This window comes from Acomys russatus, chromosome 13 (genome assembly GCF_903995435.1).
Source record: "Acomys russatus chromosome 13, mAcoRus1.1, whole genome shotgun sequence".
Taxonomy (NCBI): Eukaryota; Metazoa; Chordata; class Mammalia; order Rodentia; family Muridae; genus Acomys; species Acomys russatus.
This window is the reverse complement of record NC_067149.1, coordinates 34,311,688-34,333,311: the sequence shown is the minus strand read 5'-3', so window position 1 is coordinate 34,333,311 and position 21,624 is coordinate 34,311,688. Positions and strand designations below refer to the sequence as shown.

General features: G+C 39.1%; 1 protein-coding gene across 4 annotated transcripts in view; it reads right to left on the bottom strand.

Annotated features, from left to right (window-relative positions):
- The window catches only part of LOC127197235 (contactin-4), a 746,803-nt gene that overhangs the window by 259,837 nt on the left and 465,342 nt on the right, over positions 1-21,624 (bottom strand). For all 4 annotated transcript variants that reach the window (XM_051155008.1, XM_051155009.1, XM_051155007.1 and 1 more), the window contains exon 5: positions 6,544-6,639. In XM_051155008.1, the coding sequence (XP_051010965.1) occupies positions 6,544-6,639 (96 nt within the window). The remainder of the gene's footprint in view (positions 1-6,543; positions 6,640-21,624) is intronic.

The following is a 21,624-nucleotide window of genomic DNA, read 5'->3' as shown; positions in this document are numbered from 1 at the left end:
GGGTAATAGGAGAGAGCTAGGACTACAACATGGGTGTCCTACATTTCCATCTTTATTCCACCCTTTAGTGATTACAGAACAGTTCATCTGAAATACCCACAGCGTAGGAAGGCATGCTGATTCTTATACAGCTCTGAGTAGAATCCATGTGGATATGTCCAGATCAAGGAGAATCCTGAAGAGGCTTGCAATGGAAAGGTTTTTCTGGGTCAGGTGTCAATTTTGTAATGACAGACATCAATTTTACAGCCTGGCTATGTATTAGATCTTATATGGAATTTTAAAAATTACCAAGAATGCCACAGAGGATCTGTGTTTCCAAGAATATTTAAATTTAATTGCCTTGGGGTAGAGCCCAGAGATTCCTGGCATGGGGAGAACAAAACATATTTCCACTTTACTATTTGTTAAAGAGTGATGTGTTCTGGTCTATAGTAACCCTGGTACTGATCATTGTGTATCCTCACACAATCTCTTTGCTTTATCATCCTTATTGATAGGATTTGTATGCTTACTTCATCTCAATTATTATGAACATCAAGAGACTATAGAATACAAACTAAAGCAGTATAAATGCCATGACGAACTCCACAGATGCTCTCTTGTAAGGTCCATGTGTCTCATGTCTCGGGAATGGGGTCTAACTTTACTGGTATGTGCTCTGTATGAAAAGATCTAAGCAAGAAAATTCTAGCTAGTGTCTCTAAAATGAAAACTTCAGTACAGAATCAGCCTATGTTGTTTCTTTTTTCAACTTTAAGAAGCCATACTTTTACTGACAATAGTTTAGCTAGTTTAGCAAGAGATGGCCAACCACAAAATACAACTCATGAAGATGAATAACTGGGAAAAATAGTGAAGGACATTAATTTTCCTTACCAACAGCCAAAAGAACACCTGAAATCAAAGACAAAACCTAAGATCATAAAATACCATATTTTATTTTAACATTAAAAAATTTATATGGGACATATGTATACAGCTAGAAGGAGACCACAGGTTGACTTCAAATGTCTTCCTGAATCATTTTCACTTTATGTTTTCGGATATGGTCTCTCACTGAACTTGGAAGTCTAGACTGGCTTGCTAGTGAGACCCCAGGATCCGCTAGCCTCTGTCCCTCAGTATTGAAGTTACAGACACATACCACTGCACCCCACTTTATTTTATCCACTGAGCCACCTCTCTACCTCTAATATATATTATATATATGTATATATACATTTCTTTTTATATAAAGGGACGGTCACAGATTCAGCTTGGGTGATGTAGAATCAAAGGACTCTACCCCAACAGGGATGTTCCTACACTAGTTTTGTAGAACATGAACAAAGTGACTGGATCTCAAATCTAGTGCTACCTCAGAGTCAACTACAGTTTTATATAATGATACTTTGGGGGGAACCAACCCCAGTTCTATGGAATCAGATTACCCTTGAGAAATGGTTGGCCACTTACAGCCATAATAGATCACCTAGATAATTCTAAAGCTGCTCCTGGCCAGAGTGGTAAGGTGTTTGAGGAACCAGAGAAGAAGTTTTGGGTTTCTCAAACTTCAGTGTGCATGCGAACAGTGGGAGATCTCATTAAGAGCAGGAACTTGGTTCAACTGGCCCTGCATGGCGTTTGAGAGTTTGCCCTTATTATAAATTCCCAGGTGAGATCACTGCTGCTTTTGTGTAGAAAGGACCTTGGTGGCATAGAAGACTCAAACCTCTTTCAAAAAATAGTTGATGGATTTCAGTGATGAATAATCTGGGGGCTTAATTACATCAGAAGGAACCATGACAAAAACACTTCATTTTAATCCCGTTTAACGAAGGCTTGGCTAAAGGTCATGAATTCCTGGTGCCAAGTGATACAGTGGGTGGCAGAATTAAAGTGAACCTTCCAGAATTCAGTGATGTCTGTTTCTAATACAAAAGAGGACCTAAGGACAAGAATCTACCAGACTCGTTTCTTTTTCTTTCTTTTTTCTTTTTTTCCTGTGACTGCATCCTCATTTAATGATAAAAATCTATGCAAGATTACATCTGTACACACACACACACACACACACACACACACACACACACACACACACATGCTGCTCATTTCTGTGTTCCCTTAAGAAGGTCTGACAGTGTACACTCTTAGAAACAGGATGGGCAGCATCCCTTACAGTGGACTTCATGGTATTACCGAGTACCCCACTGATACAGTAAGAGGCTGACTCATTTCCTTCCCCCTGTGTGATATGTTGCAATTGAGACCCGGATACCATATGGTAAGTCTAAAATGCTCAGTAGGTCCAGTAGCCTTTGGTGGTTCTGCCAGCTCTTAGGTAGTATTCAAGTTGCAAAAGAAAAGCATGAGAAAATTGTAGCTACAACCCATGTTGGAGGTTTCTGAATAGATGGAAGATTTTGTTGAGGTAATCAGTAACTCCACTGGACAAAACAGGTAGATGTCTGACATGCTCTCTTACAACCTTCAAAATCCTCTTTGTTGTTTTCTTGAAAAATCTCAGGCTGTATCTGTCTTGCTCTCAGTATTACTGTGTGCACGGCTTCTAATAGAGCCCATAATGAGAATATTTATTTCCTTGTCTTTCACCATCAAGACTGTCAAGAATGTCAGAACTGCTCAAGGAAATAGATTTCAGAGATGCTGACTGCTGCCAATGGAGACAGACACATTTCAGAAGTCTATGGCAATTTTTAATAACATTCTCTGTGGGAACGGGGAAGGAGTTAGGCACTTCATCATCAGGCAACATAGTCTCCTTGCCTCATCATGTTGTGTCTTTCTCAGCATTATCCTTATACAGGGGAAGAGGGGTACTTTGAAAATACACCTCTAAGATGAGTTGTTAGAATCAACATCATGTTACAGAAATTTAATACTCTGACGGTTCTCATAAAAGAAACTAGCAAAACTACCATATTTCTTTTAATCAGATGAAATATTCATAAAATGCTAATCTGAACAAATTTCACAAGAATCAAAATACATTTCAATGGTTAACTGGTTTCCTTTGGAAAGGATTGGCCTTCTACAATGCAAACACACTTAATAAAGACATTCATTAGCATTTACTGAGTTACAATTATGGAATAATGTGAATAATCGGGATCTGAGAGTTTTGTTGTAAGTTCTTTCCCTACAAGACAGGAAGAGTGAGTCGGAGAAATTCCAAAATATTTGCACAATTTAAAATAATGATTTGAATCAGGATGAGGAAAAGCCCTTTTTTTCTGTGAGTTTGGTGCTTCTTATTTCATTTGTAAGGAAATGAATTACTAAGAAACAAACCCCTCTCTGAGAGCACCTAACAGACCCTAACAGGCCCGTGTCCCTGCAGGCTTCCCTGAATGCATTCCTTTCCTACTGCTTTATAAGCAGTGTGCTCACGCTCCAACTGCAAGCTTTCGAACCTTCTCATTAATTGTTTTTGATGCTGGAAATGTTAAGTGTGACATTAGATTAAAAAGGAAGTTACAGAGGTGAGGCCATGGCTCAGCGGGTAAGTTTATCAAACAAGCTCAAGAGTCTGTGTGCGAGCTCCAGAGCCCAAGTAAAAATCTGTGTGATGGTGTGTGCCGTCATTTCACTGCTGGGGAGGCAGAGACAGGTGGATGCCTAGCCTGTCTGAAAATCTCCACATTCAAGAGAAACCCTGTCTCAAAACAAATAAAACAAACAAGCACACAAACAAAACATACAGAACATCCAAGAAATTAAGTGAGTAGCTCCAGAGGAATGTCACCAAGGTTGACCTATGGCTTTACACACACACACACACACACACACACACACACACACACACACACACACACACACACAAAACACACACACACAATCTTTTAAATACAAAGGAAGTTACAATTTTGAATACGCGACAAAAACACCAGTAGTTTCAAACAGCACGTTTAAAAGCTTGTTCCTTTAACCTTGAATGCCAAACAGAACATTTATGGGATCATTACAGTAGATACCAAACTAAATCAGATCTCCTTACTAAGAATAGATATTTCCCTTTTAGGGTAAAAAAGATTTGTTTACTTTAATGTTACACATGTAAGTGTTTTGCCTCATGTATATATGTGCACCATATGAATTTCTGGTTCCTGAGGAAGCCAGAAGAAGGTTCAGATAATCTGAAACTGATGCTACAGATGACTATGAGCCACCATGAGGGGGCTGGGAATCGAACCTGTGCTATCTGTAAGAGCATCAAGTACTCTTAGCTGCTCGTCCAACTCTCCAGCCTTTGACCTTATCAAGTTTGCCATGGAAAACTTTTGTTAAGAGACTGGATAGAGGTAGCGTATGTAGAGCCGGTTATCCTGTCATTGGCTGGGCTTTGGATACCCTGACTTCGGGCCTTGAGAATTTGGGTCCTAGGCTCAGAGCACCCTAAGTTCCTGAAGAGAAATGCAAATCAAAATGACTCTGAAATTCCATCTTACACCCATCAGAATGGCTAAGATAAAAACCTCAAGTGACAGCACATGCTGGTGAGGATGTGGAGAAAGGGAAACACTCCTCCATTGATGGTGGAAATGCAAACTTGTACAACCACTTTGGAAATCTATCTGGCGCTTTCTTGGAAAACTGGGAATAGGGCTACCTCAAGATCCAGCTATTCCACTCCTTGGAATATATCTAGAAGCTGCTCCAGCACAATAAGAACATATGCTCAACCATGTTCATAGCAGCCTTATTCATAATAGCCAGAACTTAGAAACAGCCTATATGTCCCTCAGTCAAAGAATGGATAAAGAAACTGTGAAAGAAACTGTGGTACACTTACACTGTGGAATACTACTCAGCTATTAAAAACAAGGAAATCCTGAAATTTGTGGACAAATGGATAGAAATGATCATTCTGAGTGAGTTAATCCAGACACAGAAAGACTCATATGGTATATGCTGATTTATAATTGGACACTAGAGCAAAAGAGATGCCCCATGAAAATCTTCACTTACCAGGAGATTGGAATGGATGCGGGGACCTCCTATTGGGACTCTAGATGAGAGAAGTATGGAAGAATGGGGAAATAGAAAGATCCAGAGGGTCCTAGAAACCCTCAAGAAGAACATCGTGATGGGTGGATATGGACCCAGGGGGTCAGCTCAAACTACAGCACCAACCAAGGACAATACATGCAGTAAACATTGAACCCCTACTCAGATCTAGCCAATGGACAGGGCATTCTCCACAGTTGTGTGGAGAGCGAGTACTGACTCTGACTTGAACTCTGGTGCCCCATATTTGACCAGTTCCCCTTGGTGGAACTCAGAGAAAGGATAAGCAGGCTACCAAGATGAGACTTGATTGGCTGTGACCATATGGAGGGGGAGGAAGTCCCCTTCTGTCACAGACCTAGGGAAGGGAAATATGATGAAAGAGGGAGGGAAGGAGGAATGGGAGGATACAAGTGAGGGGCTAACAATTGAGATGTAATCTGAATAAATTAATTAAATAAAAATTTAAAAAGAGACTGGATAGAAAGCTCAGCAGTTAAGAGCACTGGCTGATGCTAAAGAGGAGCTGGGTTCGATTCTCAGCACTCACATGGAATCTCCCCACAATGTAGACATCCATTTCCGTGGACCTTATGCCCTCTTTTGATCACTGGAATTAGATATGTGGATGAATACATACCCCAGATAAAATAATCATACCCATAAAATTAGCACAAAAATCCTTTGTGAAATTCTATTAGTATCACTGTTTAACTCTGAACTTGCAGTAACTTTGCTTGACATTTCTCAGAATTATCCTTTATGAATGTAACCAATATATTTCTTGGGACATAAGGTAACTGTTTAAAACACTTGATTTTTTCAGTATCTTTTGCCCCTAGGTTTGATGAACTAAAATAATGTGCAAACTGTTTTCCCTTAGTTCTGTTAGCTCTTATAGCAAACCATTAACCTCAGTTAGGAGTAGCTGGCCAGAAGCACTGGAGATTGGGAAGGTCTTTGCTCATGGCCCTGGAGGTAGAGTGGCCTTGTGATTCTGAGCCTTGTGTCTGTGGGCTCTCATGCTAAGGCTAGGCAGCGATATCAGTATGGACGTGGACCACTGCATAGCCCACTTGTATCCAGAGTGCTGGAGAATTGCTTATTGTTATAGAAAATCAAAACACACATATTATGTATCAGAAATATAATAGGAGTAGTTCATAGATTCCCTCCCCAGACCCAGAATAGGATAAAATCTCCTAGCACCATCTTTTTCTTGGAATGCTCCAGAGATGTAACAGGTACTGATAGTTTAGCTAGAATACCGAACTAAACTAGAGTTTGACTTTGACTGACTTGGGCAGTTTTTCCTTTGTGCTAGGATCACAGGGGGGATGGAACATTTGTACAATCTGATATTTTCCTATTCTAAATATGGGAGGCATTCACAACACCTCTTGCTGTACATAGAGGGACTATGGGAATTTCTATAAATGACACTGTCCCCTCAGCTGGTGTCAAGAGGGAAAACATTCTGCAAGAAAACTATCAGCCAGCAAAGTGTGTTCATGTAGACATATTTATAGGTACCTCCAGAATGGGGTGGCGGGCCGCACAGGAGTACCATTCCCTGACCTCGACGGACCGACACAGTGCTTCTTGTTCTTGTCTTAAAGTTTTCAAGATCTGTTGGGAGAAATGAAGGAAAACACATTTAAGCTTTACAGCCCTAAGATACCATGGGACACCATTGCTATTTCCAAGAAGGTGGTTGTGCTGAAAAAAATATCTTGGATTGCACCTACGCCAGTGAAATTCTGCTTAACTGATACTCACAGTCTCGTAACAACATTGTCCCTTACTCCTGGATTCCATTGCTAGGTTGTCAATAAAACAGGCGCTTGCCATGTATGCTTATTCAGACCCAGAATAACTAAAATTAAGTGTGTAATTTAGATCCTCAGATAAAACTAGTCCATTTTTGAGTACTCAATAACTACTTACTACACCCCATAGCACATATAAAGGACACTTCTATCATTCTAAGAAATTCTACTAGACATTACCAACTCAGGCGAAGAAATTGAAGTTTGTACGACATCCTATAGTTAAGTGTCATTGTTATGATACAATCACTTGTTTCTGATATAATACTTAGGTCTGTTTATTTCACAAACCTACTTTATGCAATAATAGCTCTCTCTTTCTTGCTCTCTCTGCAGATTCCTTACTTCCTTGCTCTGATTTTTAGAATTATGGTACTCAGATACAGTCCAAGCTAGCCCTGAACTCACAGTCTCAAACACACTATTTTTATGCTACATACTTCCAAGTACTAGGATTACTGAACTTTGTTCTTCTATGTACACGTTAAATACATACACAGATATATATGTATATATATATAATATGTGTGTGTGTACAGTATAAACACATTCACAAAATTATTTTGAGTTCATATCTATTTTTTAATATTGATAAGGGTCTGGTTATCATTTTTGTGGGGAGAAACTTATACATGGGAGGAGAGGAAAGAAATTTATAGCCCAAATGTCACAGCTAGAAGAAACAAAAAACTAGTTGCAAATAAATAATGAGTGATGTAAGATCCTTGAGATAAAGGGGCAGATGATATTCAGCATTGTTTTTCTCTTCTACCTCTGCAATATAAATCCTCTATGGTGGAGAGCATGGTAGGAGGCAAGCAGGCAGGCATGGAGCTTCAGGAGTAACTGAGAGTCTTCATTTTGATCCACAAGCAGGAGCGTCAGAGGGAAACACTGAAAATAGCCTGTATATGTATTTTTTGAAACCTCTAAGCCTACTCCTAGAGCACACAACATGTCCTAATCTATCCCAAACAGTTCCCCTAACTGGGGACCAAACATCCAAGAATATGATCTTATGGATGGCATTTTCATTCAGATACTTCAAATAGGTTCTAGGTTATGGGTAGGGCAAACATGCTATTTTTCTTTTCTTTAAGGAAATGATATGAAAAGAGATAAAGTAGAGGTTAAAAAAAAATCTTTGTCATGGAATTAATGTTTTAAGCCATTATTCCCATCAGAGACACTGAATCCTACTAAATAATCTCTTCTACAGTTTGGTTCTTAGGATCTGTCATCTATATTTTTTTAAAAATAGTTATCCCATCCAATTTTCAGAGTGGCATAAAATATTAAGAAGTTATTCATAGTAGATATGCAATCCATACAGATAGAAGCAAGCATTGCTTCTGACTTAAGAACCTGTGAAGAAATGGAAGAGGGAACTAGAAAGATGGCTCAGTGGTTAAGAGAACTTAGTGATCATCCAAAGGACCTGGATTCAGTTCCCAGCACACACGGGTAGCTTACAACAGTTTGCAACTCCAGTTCTAGCAGATATGACACCCACTCTGGTTTTCCACAGTCACTGCACACACACACACGCACGCACACACACACACACACACACACACACACACACACACAGTGTTTATATATTGCAAATATAACACTCATATACATAAAAAAGTCAATAAAATTTCAAAAATTGGGAAAGAACTTAAAGAAATATGTCCAACAACTTTCAAGTACTCTACCTGAGTTTTAAAAATGGAATGCAGGCTTTGCCTCTTTAATTTATGAATGGCCTAGTTTTATAATATCTGAGTGCACAGAGTATACTATATTCATAAGACATTTGAGGAAATATTTAGAAATATTTGGTTGTAGTTAACAAGGATTATTCCAGGTCATAAAACTTATCCACTTTGAATGGAAAGAATGGATTTGGATAGACTTGAGCTTGGAAACCATCTCTGCCTCTTATTAATTGTGCTGATCTTGGAACATGTTCATTTTATGACAGGTAAACTGAGAATATGATGTGTTTTGTTCTTTCTTTCTTTCTTTCTTTCTTTCTTTCTTTCTTTCCTTCTTTCTTTCTCTTTCCTCTTTTTTTCCCTTTTTCTTTTTCTTCTTGGTGTTTTGAGACTTGTTTCTCTGTGTAGCCTCAGCTGTCCTGGACTCAATTTGTAGACCAGGCTAGCCTCGAACTCACAGTGGTCCTCTTGCTTCTCCTTCCCAGAGTTTAAAAGTGTATGCCGTCACCCAGCTCTTGTGGATGGCTTTAAAGTAAGAATCGTGGCAAAAATGAAAGGAAATACTATGAAAAATGTATATTGCTAAGCACAAATTATTTCAAGGTGTGAGGTTGGCATTCAGTATATGGTCCTGTTCACAAAGGATGGTTGAGATTCCATAGAAAATAAGTTTTTAAAAATATAGTTTATTAATTTATTCATATTACATCTCAATTGTTATCCCATCCCTTGTATCCTCCCATTCCTCCCTCCTTCCCATTTTCCCCTTACTCCCCTCCCCTATGACTGTGACTGAGGGGGACCTCTTTACCCTGTATATGCTCATAGGGTATCAAGTCTCTTGTTGGTAGCCTGCTATCCTTCCTCTGAGTGCCACCAGGCCTCCCCATCCAGGGGTTGTGGTCAAATGTGGGGCATTAGATTTCGTGTGAAAGTCAGACCCCACTCTCCACTCAACTGTGGAGAATGTCCTGTCCATTGGCTAGATCTGGGTAGGGGTTCAAAGTTTACTGCACGTATTGTTCTTGGCTGGTGACATAGTTTGAGCAGGACCCCTGGGCCCAGATCTGCCCATCATAATGTTCTTCTTGTAGGTTTCTAGGACCCTCTGGATCCTTCTATTTCCCCATTCTTCCATGCTTCTCTCACCTAGAGTCCCAATAGGATGTCTTCCTTTCTGTCCCACTTTACTGGTAAGTGAAGACTTTCATGGGACATGCCTCTTGAGCTAGTGTCCAGATATAAGTGAGTATATGCCATTTGGCTCTTTCTGCTTCTGGGTGGGAAATAATTTTCTAAGCATCTAATTTTAGAAAAGGTGTCCAATTTGTAAATACACAATAAGAACAATCTGTGGATGCTAAGAAAAATAAGTCATCACCTCCATAGACTGCTAGGAGCCTCCACTCTCCCAGAGATCTGAAGTTGCCACCTGTAGCCAGGTGAGACTTCGAGTGGAGGGAGGGGGACACCAATCCACCCATAAAACCTTTGACTCAAAACTTGTCTTGCCTACAAGAAGTGTATGGGTAAAGGTGGAGTAGAGATTGAGGGAACAGCAAACAGCAAACTGGCCCAACTTGAGACTCATGGGGGAGAGCTAACCACTGACACTATTAATGATACTCTCCTATGCTTGCAGACAGGAGCCTAGCATTACTGTCTTCTGAGAGGCTTCATCTAGCAGCTTATGGAAACAGATGCAGAGACCCACAACCAAATAATGTGTTGAGCCCAGAGAGTTTTGTAGAAGAGTGGGAGGAAGGATTGAGGGAGCCAGAGGGGTTAAGGTCACTATAAGAAGACCAGCAGAGTAAACTTATCTGGGCCTCTGGGGGCTCACAGAGACTGGACCACTGCAAGGAAGGTGCATGGGCTGAACCTAGACCCCCTACACATATGTAGCAGATGTGCAGCTTAGTCATCATGTGGGTCTCCTAACAAAGGGAGTGGGGGCTGTCTCTGACTCCGTTGCCTGCTTTTGGATCCCTTTCCCCTAGCTGGGTTGCCTTATCTGGTCTGAATGGGAGAGGATGCACTTAGTCCTGCTACAATTTGAGGGGCCAGGGTAAGTTGATACCCCTTGAGGGCTTGAGGGCTTCTCCTTCTCTGAAAAGAAGGAGGGACAGTTCAAGAAGGAGGGGGCATGAGGGTGGGACTGGGAGGAGAGGAGAGAGAGGCTGGGATCAGTCTGTAATGTAATTAAATAAATATACGGTAGAAAAAACTAGGATATATATATATATATATATATATATATATATATATTCTCCATATTTAGGAAAATAAGACAGATCTCAAATTTATATTTATAAATATCATAACCCATCCACATATAACGGCTAGCTAGTAGCATGGTTATTTTCTAAGTCAAAAGGGTATGTGTGTGAATGAGTAGTTATTTTATTTACTTATTTTATGATTTCGGTTTTTTGAGACAGGGTATCTTTGTTTAGCCCTGGCTGTCTTGGACTTGCTTTGTAGAACAGGCTGGCCTCGAACTCACAGAGATCTGCCTGCCTTTGCCTTCCTGAGTGTTGAGATTACTGGCATGGGCCATCACTCCTGGCAGTGAATAGGAAATTTTTGTATTTGTACACTCTTGTCCATGCTTTTTACTGGCAGTATTTACGACATACAATAAAATATAAATTATATAATATAAATATAAAACATAAACTTTCATGATAGAATACAGAATATTTAATTACATCCTAATCCAGCACTGAAACAAACAAACAAAAATTCATGACAGAGTTAGAAGAAAGCTTCACAATTTTCCAAATAGCTGTTCTAACTGTATAAAAATTCACTAAGATATATAGACTTTGGGTTTGGTTAACTTCAGTGCATGTGCGTGTTTGTGTGGATGTTGTTATTGCTGTTGTTGCAAGGTTTCAATAGTAAAGTCTATAAGTAAAACATATAAAATATATTAAACACAAACTAACAAATATTTAGTCATGTTATTGCCAAAGCTTTGGTATTAAATAATGACCACAGCAACAACCCCAGGAAAGACAACCAATTATGGGTAACATTGCTTCACCATGACCATCACATGACTTGCAACAATGCCCATTTGCATATCGTACTGAGGTCGTGCTGTGTACTAAGTACATTTCTTACACATCTTCATCTCTCTCCATTATGGCTCCAATTCACCATTCATGAGTAAGGTAACAAAATTCCCTGTTCATGTAAGAAAGTTCAGTGTTTCTGTGCTCATGCTCCTGGAAATTTGTCAGGGTAGTACAGCCAAGTCTTTTCCTCCAGGGCCACTGAGAGAGAATCCTTAGCTTCATTAGGAATGTAGTGAGGCTGAGGACAAAGAACACCTACACCAGTAAATTGACACAGACAGTTTGTGTAAATGAATTTCCTGTCACTGAATGCAAGGGTGGCTCTATTTGGTGAAGGGGGTGCTGACTAGGGAGATCAGCCGCAAATCTTCCCTTGGTTTCCACTATGGATGACTACTTTATGCGGAAGTTTAAACTTTGTGTGCAGAGGATGAGACAAGAGGAGGAGGGGGAGCAAAGTGAGGAGAATCAGAACCAACTCTAGTGAGAAAAAGGACAGTGGCCATCTGAGGAGCTGAACTAGCATTTTCTTTCAGCTCCTCTTCCTTTAGCTCATGCATATGGCTACTAAAGCCACAGCTGGATATAAGGCACAATGCATGGCTTAACACCCATCTCCATAGTTTCTTGAAACAGCATTTTTTTTTCTCCCTTTACATATGGCTCATTGGTATGCAATGCACAGATCTTAAAAATAACTACCTCTAGTCCTGTTGTGATTTCATTTGTCATTACTTTAGATTAAAAAAAAATCAGAAATAATGTGCTGAGGGACAAACAGTTTTATGGTAGGTATGCTTTCAAATTGTGTTTTTACTGCCAAGTATCTATCCTTTATTCTCTTATAAAATATGATATTAATATGTTATTTTTCACCAAATTAGAAAATGTGCTATGGCATTTGGAGTGAGTTAGCTCATCAAGGGCACAAAAGTGATTTAGCAGTTAAATTCCTGGAGGCATGAAGGGGCATAAAGGCCTTAAGATTGCAACATGCAATCACTAGTAAAAATAAAAACAAAAAACAGACAAACAGAAAACTCTTTGAACAGAAAAGCATTTGGAATTCAAATCACAGAGTAAACCAGACAGTAAGGTGGAAAACATCTAAATATTTCCTGTCTGGAAAGTTATTAAATTTGGAGAGCTGGTTAAAAAAAGTAGCTTACCATAAATACTTGGAGGTGTTTCAGAACCAATAAAAGCAACATGATCCAAGACATTTTTGTGAGAAGTAATAACATTGACCAAGAAAAAGCAATTTATTTAGCCACCATTAAGAGACCAGCCATTGCACACATGGGTAGGAAGGACTGAAGCTATCTGCAAGCTGGCACCTCCCAGAGGAGCATATAAAAAGTTGAGTTGTGAAATGGCCAGAAAAGGTTAATGAGATAGTAAGACACACCATGATGTACTATAAGTCTACAGAGAAAAGGGAGAAAATGAAGAATGAAAAACGGCATACTAAACTATACACACAATGCAATCACTTTTACTTATGCATTCTCTGTATTGTATATGTTTAAAAATATAAATTTACATTTTTTGTGGAGTTGGATAGGCCTGGATTCTATTAATTCTCACAATGTGTCCTTAGCACAAGAAACTGTCAGCACCCATCTCCTGTCTTATTGCTTCCTTCAGCTTTGAGAAAAAGCAATCAATAAGGAAATCAATACCAACCCAGGAAGATGGTCAAGTAATACATCAGTTATGAATATGATTTCCATAATGATGATTTCAACATTTATAAAAAGAAGGAGGTATTTTTGGAGAGTAATTCCAAAACCCTGTTACCAGGCAGCATATTTTAAATCATGTCGCGAATGTCTTCCATTTGCTCCCTAAGTGTGAGTGCACATATGCGTGGTTCTTGGGATTGCAGAGGCTCCTACCCAGAATAAATCTGAATTCACAAAACCTCATGGGTTGCAAAGCCACATTTTCTTACATTCTTTCCGCTCAGGAAGGAGGAAGAAACCATTAGTGAGACTGGCATGGTTGAGTGGGTTTCCAAGTGTGACTTTATAGCAAGAGGAAGAATTGCTTAATGGTTTATCACACTGGCTTTGGAGTCAGAGGCCTGTATATGCTCTCAGCACTCCTCCTCCATTGCTGTATGATGTGGGTGAATTCTTTAATCTCCTTGAACTTCAACTTCTTCATCTCTAGTATCAGGTCAATAATTCTCATTTCATAGGGCTTTCGGAAGATTAAAACGATGTGTGTAAGGCACTTAACTCACCGCCTATTCCGAAGTCAGTGCTCTGTGAGCGTTCGTTTTACCACTGTCCAAGAGGACTGTACACGAAGTGGCTTACCAGGAGAGAGAGATTAAATTTCCACTAGGGTGACATTTATGTATCAAAGCCAAAGTTTTATTGGGACATATAACACACACCCCTTGCACTGACACTGCACACACAAGCACACACAGATAAACTCACACACATACAGAATAACTTCACACACAGACAGACACACACACAGACAAACACATAGACAAACATACAGACACACACAAACACACAAACACATAGAGACACATACACACACACACACACACCACCACCACAACACACCACACCACACCACACCACACCACATCATGTGGATAAAACTTTAAACATATCCTCTTTTACTATGTTTTTAAGCCAAGACAGGCATCACAGTCTACCCAGTCCTCCATGCCTTTTACTTTATGTGCTAACATCTTTGTAAGACTTACAATTATAAATGTTTGGCTTCAGGTACTTTCCTGGAAGAAATTCCTTGTATAATATTATGGTCTGAGAGAATCTGTTGCTTTTTAACACAAAAATGAAAACAATTTATAAAATAGGAAATTTTTCCCTTTAAAATTAAATGTGTTATTTATATTTTTAGAATTTCATTGAGGCATGGTCTCAAATGGCCTAGGGTGGGTTAGAGTTTTCTATGTGATTGAGGATAACTTTGAACTTATGTACCCCTGTCTCCTCTTGCAGAGATTTGAGATTGTGGGCATGTGTCACTACACACAGTTTTATGTGGTGCTGACGATAATAACCACGGCTCCAAGCACACTAGGCAGTTTCTCTATCTTCCTAATCACATACACTGCCAGCCCTACTGTGCTATTTTAAATCAGAAAGAAAAATATATTACTGTAAACATTTAGCCACAAAACATAAAGTTTAGGAGTCCATTCTACACACTCTAAGTATCAATAAGTATGTACACACACACACACACACACACACATACACACACACATACACACACACACATGCACGAATATCTCTAAGCTTAAATACATTCAACTATACTAATATTCATAAAATACTGATAAAAGTACGTGTATCTTATCCTTTTTTTTAAAGGACATATAATTTTTACCTTATTTTCCTCCTTTTTTGGTTTTTCAAGTGTGGGTTTCTTTGTGTAGCCTTGGCTGTTCTGGACTCACTTTGTAGATCAGGCTGGCCTCGAACTCACAGAGATCCGCCTGCCTCTGCCTTCTGGAGTGTTGATATTACAGGTGTGCACTAGCACAACTGGTAATTTTATTTTTTATTATGCATCTGTGTGTTTGTATATGTGGGGTACATGCAAATGAGGGCTGATGAGTGCAGAAAAAGAAACTGGGTCTCCTGGAGCTATAATCACTGGAGGTTGTGGATGCTGGGCACTGGGATCAGAATCTCTGGAGAAAGTACACACTCTTACCCACTAAGCCATCTCTCTTGATCTTTCTATGTTAGTAATTTTCATTTGTTTTACCCAATGTTCAGCAATAATTCTTTGATTCTTGCTGTTTATTGACATCTATTGGTGTCAACCACTTTCTTTCAGAAACAACTTAGCAAAACAAAGCAAATTGCACTCTATACCTTCTCCAAATGCCTGGAAATTATTATCTCTTTTTCTGTCTAAAGTAAGGAACCCACATTTAAAAAATAGAATATTGTTACTAAATATAATATTTAAGATGTTATAAAAATATGTTATTAAATTAAAATTAAATATAACATTTTATTAATTCTTTGAGAATTTTATGCATGCATAAAAGTATTTTATTATATTTATTCTCCAGTTCTTCCCATTCTCATCCCAGACCCTGCATATTCCCTTCCAAGATATCCATCCTCTCTCTTTTTACCCCTAAAGCCCACCAAGTTCAACTTGTGCTCAGGGTCAGAAATCCTGCATTTAGTGAAAGAGGATACTAACCTGCTCTGTGTTCGTGCAGCATTTTACTACTCTGCCTGTTGTTTCCAGGAACAAAACCCCAGCAAGCCCTAAAGACAGCTGAGTCGCTATTCCAAATTGAGGTGGCTTCTGCAGGCTACTTTGGTTACATCACACCTTTCATAAACTGTACCTCTTCAGAAGAATGTAAGGCCAATTCTAACTAGGTTACATACAAAGCACACACTTATTCCCGTGTGATTCTCACAGCTACTCTGTGAAGTTGGTTCTATTATTCATTCCACTTAATGCCATGAAAACTACCCATGATTACAAATGGAAACAAGGAAGAGGCTGAACTAGAACCCAGAACTTCCCAATAGAGAAGCCCATAAATTTAGCCTCTTTCCTACATTGACTTAGGTAACAGAATTAAAAAACATCTAGCAGATTATATGATTGGTCCTTGTGACACTCACACTTTCTTACCATCAACTATTATTTTCTAGGCTTCACAAGAAAATGAAGCTTGCTTTTCTTCCCTTTTCTCTGACCGTGTAGGACTTACCAGGCAGCTATTTTTATTTCTGGTTTGAGTTCTTTCCTTTCTTTCATCTCTTTGACATACTTTATTTTATCTAACCCTTTGTGCTATTTAAGAAGCCAAAGAACAACTCAATTTAAAACACTTGAGCTTCCCTAGGTGCTCCATAAAAATGTTACCCATCTAGCCCACGAGGTGACTGTGATTAGTGAGATGTGGCATCACAAATAATGCTGTTCTGATTTGGAGACAGGTGCCCTAAAATGCAAGCTGTTATTACCAGCAGTTTTCTCTATAGGAGCTCATCTCTGTTCGCACATCACCCTGACGTTGGAGTGTTAATGGTTAGGCAGCTGCATTCTCTTATCTTTGGTTTCATACTAACACAGTACAAAGACAAACCGGAAAACAATTTGAACTATTGAATTTCTATGTAAAACACGACTCTTCACAGTGATCTGCAAAGGGTCCTGGGGATCTGACCCTTGCCTACATCACTGAAGTTACTCTATACTACTTTTTCTCTTTGTTATTTTTTACTGTGATATTGTGCTTTCCTTTTAGTCTACAAGAACTTTTAAGGCTGACCCTGTCTTGGGACCTCTGAGTATGCCAATTTCTTATTTGATGTAGTCTTCTACTTTGGGCATATCAGGGTGCTGCTAAAATTCCTTCCCTGGAAGAGATGTAGACCAAGGTCATTTCTCTTCCCAAGATCCCAATGACAAACCAATGCATGATTCCATAAAAGTTCACTCTGAGAGCCAGTAAATAAGTTGGGCCTCCGCGCTGAGCCTAGATGACAGGTAACTTATAGGGAGGTGGGCACTTCTCCCCCACTTGGCAGCACCTGTAAAGCCTTAACCTGCAGTGATGTGGGCTTCTCTGTAGCTTCATAGATGGAGTCTTACTCTAGTCTTTCCCAGCCACTATCTATCTACTATTGTTCCTCCTTCATGCCATGTGCAGATTTGCCAGATGGTAAGGAACAGCAGATTCTCAGGAGAGAATCTCATGGCCTGTTATGCCCTTTGTGTTGCCATGTAAATGACTGACCATCTCAGTAGGGATGATCTTTGACAAGGGTAACGAAGATGAACTCCCGAAGGAAGTTTGATTAGCTTGAAGGACAGTCGCTCATGACCCATGGTCAATCTTCAGAGTCCAAATCAGATGGAACTTCCTCAAAGGGCCTTTTCCTGTTCATCTAAAATGGATCTTGACTCCAGATAATCTACCATATCTTTTCTTGATTACTTCTTCATAGGGTTACTATATACACAATCTTTATCAGTAATCTGTACAATGCTTAAAACTATCTGATGCAGAACATCCTGGGGCAGGGTACACTTAGCACATGAAACTGTAACACTTCTAGGCAAAAGAAGCACCATCTCTTCCATCCATCTACCTATCCCAGCAAAGAGTGACCAGACCTAAACACAGAATCACACCAGGAAATTGAAAAGACTTAGTGTGGTCAGTTTTTAGACACTAGTCGGTGACATAGAAGTTATCTGTTCTTTGTCTAGTGTGAGAATTCTAGGGTAGAAAAAGTTAGGATCATTGCAGCCTTCACAGAAAGAAACATAATTCTTCATTTGGATATTTCACTTCATAACCTTTGCTTTTCCCCACTGAAAATTAAAGTCTGCAAGTTGCAATCCATTGGCCCAGTTTTCTTAATAAACGGGCCACCTTAGAAGCAAATCAGACACATCAAAGGAACACTAGGCTGAATACTCTCTGAAGAAAAGGCAGAAAAGTCACATGTCAAGAGACTATCACAAAGTCAGTAATCTATAGGAAAAACCTTGGGAACGTACTACAAATGGAGATGTAAGTGCCCCAGATCACAGTCAAACCCAAGAGTCTAGCAATCTACCAGCCACACAATAGCTCATGAAATGCCCTGCTTCAAAGTGAAATGAATCCCTTTATCTCAAACATGCTCTCCCAGCGGCTTTTCTGTTTTAAACCTTCCAGAGATACAAGCCTGGGCAATGAACTCACTGTTACATTTGGTGAGAACTTAATGGCAGTATGTCAGAGGTCTTGGGTGGGAGAGATAGGCTCTGGCTTCCCACTCAAATAAAACTAAAAAGACATTGGCTCATGTAACTTCACTTCCTCTAAGTTCTATCCTTAAAGACAGCCCTTCCCTTCTCCAAGAAACTGTGGTGACCAATGCTGAAGCGGGAAGGCAGTTGTCAGAATTCTCTAGTAGTTTCTCAGCGTTGCAGAAAAATTTTGCTTTCAAAGCAAACAGAAGTTTCCATGTAGTATACTCTGTTTTAGGGCATGAAAACAATAAAATAGGGATTGTTAACTCATAAAAATATGCCAGTCATGTTTGGATTCATTGCTGCTAAGATGTTGCACATACATTGCCATATAAGTTATTTTAGGTGAACCAAGACTGTGGGAAATAGCAAGTAGCTATTATAAAGTTCTTGGTATAGTAGGTATTAATCAGCTGTGTACTGGTTAATGAACTTTGAAGGCATGAAAAACAAGGATCTGCCCTTAAGTCAAGCTCTCAGATGAGGAACAGCTGTTATATAAGCTGAATTTAAAATGTTTCAAAAACTTCAACATATATTTTTATCTCATTTAATTACAGTTTTGAAAATAAAACCATCATCAACTCCACATCCAAGTGCAGTGCTTATTCATTATTGATTTAGATTTGGCTAAGGGCACTGTTTCATCCTCATTTTCATAAAGAGGATTTAGGGTGCCAGGAGCATGCTATGCTAGAAACATGAACGTGTTTATGTCTTTGCACAATGTCAGAATTTATTAAGTAACATTAAGTTTGCAAATCCAGTTGTTTCATTGGTATGGCTCTCATCTACCTGGACAATCCCATGGCCAAGGTGAATGAATGTGGGATCTTTTAGTCCAATATTATTTATTAATATTTACTCTTACAACATATATCTGGGCTGGAAGGGTGGTACCTGAAAGCTTGTGTCTTTTGTGGTCTAACTAAGATCTGCAGTTATTGTCCCTCAGAAAAGAATCAAAGGCTGCTTGTAAAAGGGAGTGTCCGAGCGTGACATACATTTCTTGTCTCAATGAACTTGAAGTGAGCAGGCAAGACATTTTAGCTAGTAAAGGCCCTTACTGCCAAGACTGATGACCAGAGTTCTATACTTAGAATCTACATGGTAAAAGGAGAGAACAGATTGCCATTAGTCCTCTGACCTCTAGATACACATAATAGCATTCAAATGCACAAATATATGCAGATATACAACAAATAAAAATATATTTTAAAGTATATTTAAACATATAGTTTAACAAAAATAGAACTTAAAAATTCAAAGAGCTTACTATACATAAAAGAGCAAAAACCCAAACAAATAATTTAAAATATAAGTAACTCCCTGGAGGTTATATTTGCATAGAAAAACACAATAGGTAAACACAGTAAAGGATTTTTATTTGAAGGCTTACAACGAGATAATGTTGAACCTTTTTATTTCCCATCCTACTTCTTAGTGTGAGAGGATAAATCATACTCTCTTGCCAAGTCAGCTCTTGTCCCCCACTGAGTCTGCCAAGAAGGGTACAAAATACAGCCAATGACACAGCAGTCCTAGGTGAGCCTTGTAGTGTGCAATTTATAACTGTGGTGGAAGTCACCTTAGGTCATGTAAAACCAGAGGAAACTAATAAGTATTTTCTGCTTACATTTAAAAGTTTAAAATGTCTCAGTGGCAAAACAAAATAGCTACCGAAGGACAAGTAGGAGAAAGGAGAGAGCAGCAGAGGAATTGCGAATTTGAACACAGGACTTTTAAAGGAAGACAGTTCTCCACTTTTATTGTGATAAAGTTCTGGTCTTAGATGGGGCTACTCGGTCTCAGATATGCCACAAGCCAAATATTTGAGAATTGTAAAGACCCGAGGATCATGGCTTCAATCTATCTTTCCTTTCCTCCTTCAATATTATTCATAGTGTCATGTATGGTAGATGCTATGAGGAGAATATGAGTGTGAATTGGATGTGGCTCCAAGAAGTTTTTATAACCTAGATTAGCAGCCACATTTCAAAACATTGCTGTATTATAGATCTAAAGGAAGTTTACTCAGCCCTCTGTTATTCATGAACAGTACACAAAGAGTTGAACCCATTATAAACTTACAGGGTTATGGTGAAGTTTGCACCCACAGCAATCTACACAGGTATGTAATAGTTACTATTATATTGCTCTTGTAAAACATCATGCCTGACAAAACTTATAGAAGACTTTATTTGGGCTTATGATTTCAGAGGGTTAGAATCTATGGTGATAAAACAAAGATATGAAGGCAGGAGCAGGATGCCTAGGGCTTACACCCTGAAGCACAGCAGGAGATACATGGCAAACTGGAAATGGTGAAGCCTTTTCGCTCTCAAATACCTTCCCCAATGACACACTCCTTCAGCAAGGCCACACCTTTTAAGCCTCCCAAACATCATCATCAACTGGAGACCAAGTATTCAAATTCCTGAGACTATGAGGGATATCAAATTCAAATTCCCATGTCACATATGTGTTCTCTGGACATTTCCTTAAACAACACAGCACAATGATCTGTGATTTATATGACATATGATGATTTATATGACATTAACCTTATATGAGGTATTACAGTTCATACATATAGAGATGATTTAAAATATATAATAGGACACATGCAAGTAAAGTATATACTGCACCATATGTATATGAGACACTTAAGCATTGAGAGACTTTGTTATCTGAAGGGACTCCAGAGCCAATGCCCTGAAGACGCTGGAGGATGAGTGTAGTCAATGATGTGTAGAGTTAGAAAGTACTACACAGTTGGAAGTTCTGACTAGGTGTCCATCAAATCAACAGTCTACCTGTAAAGACTAATGACCCAGAACTATGAGGATATAGAATTTAGCATTAACTTGTGGAACATCAAATGACCAAGTTTCTCCATTGGCCTCTGTGACCTGCTTCTCAACACACGTGTGCTCTGTTTATTGTCCTACTGTCTAATGAAGGCCACTGGGTCCTGTTTTATGTAACATCAGTGCAAGCTGCGACTAGGTAGGAAGCTGTAGCATCAACTGGGCTCAGAGGGATTATGCACACCCAGAATGACAACAGCAGTGCTATCAGTATTCTGTTTTTCAAACCAGAAGATGAGCTCCTATCAAGCCATACTTTCAACTTAAAACTCTGAGTACCAGCCTATTGTCTTCCCATTCTCATAATGCATTCCATTTTTCAACTGATTTGATGAGTTTTCTTCTGCCT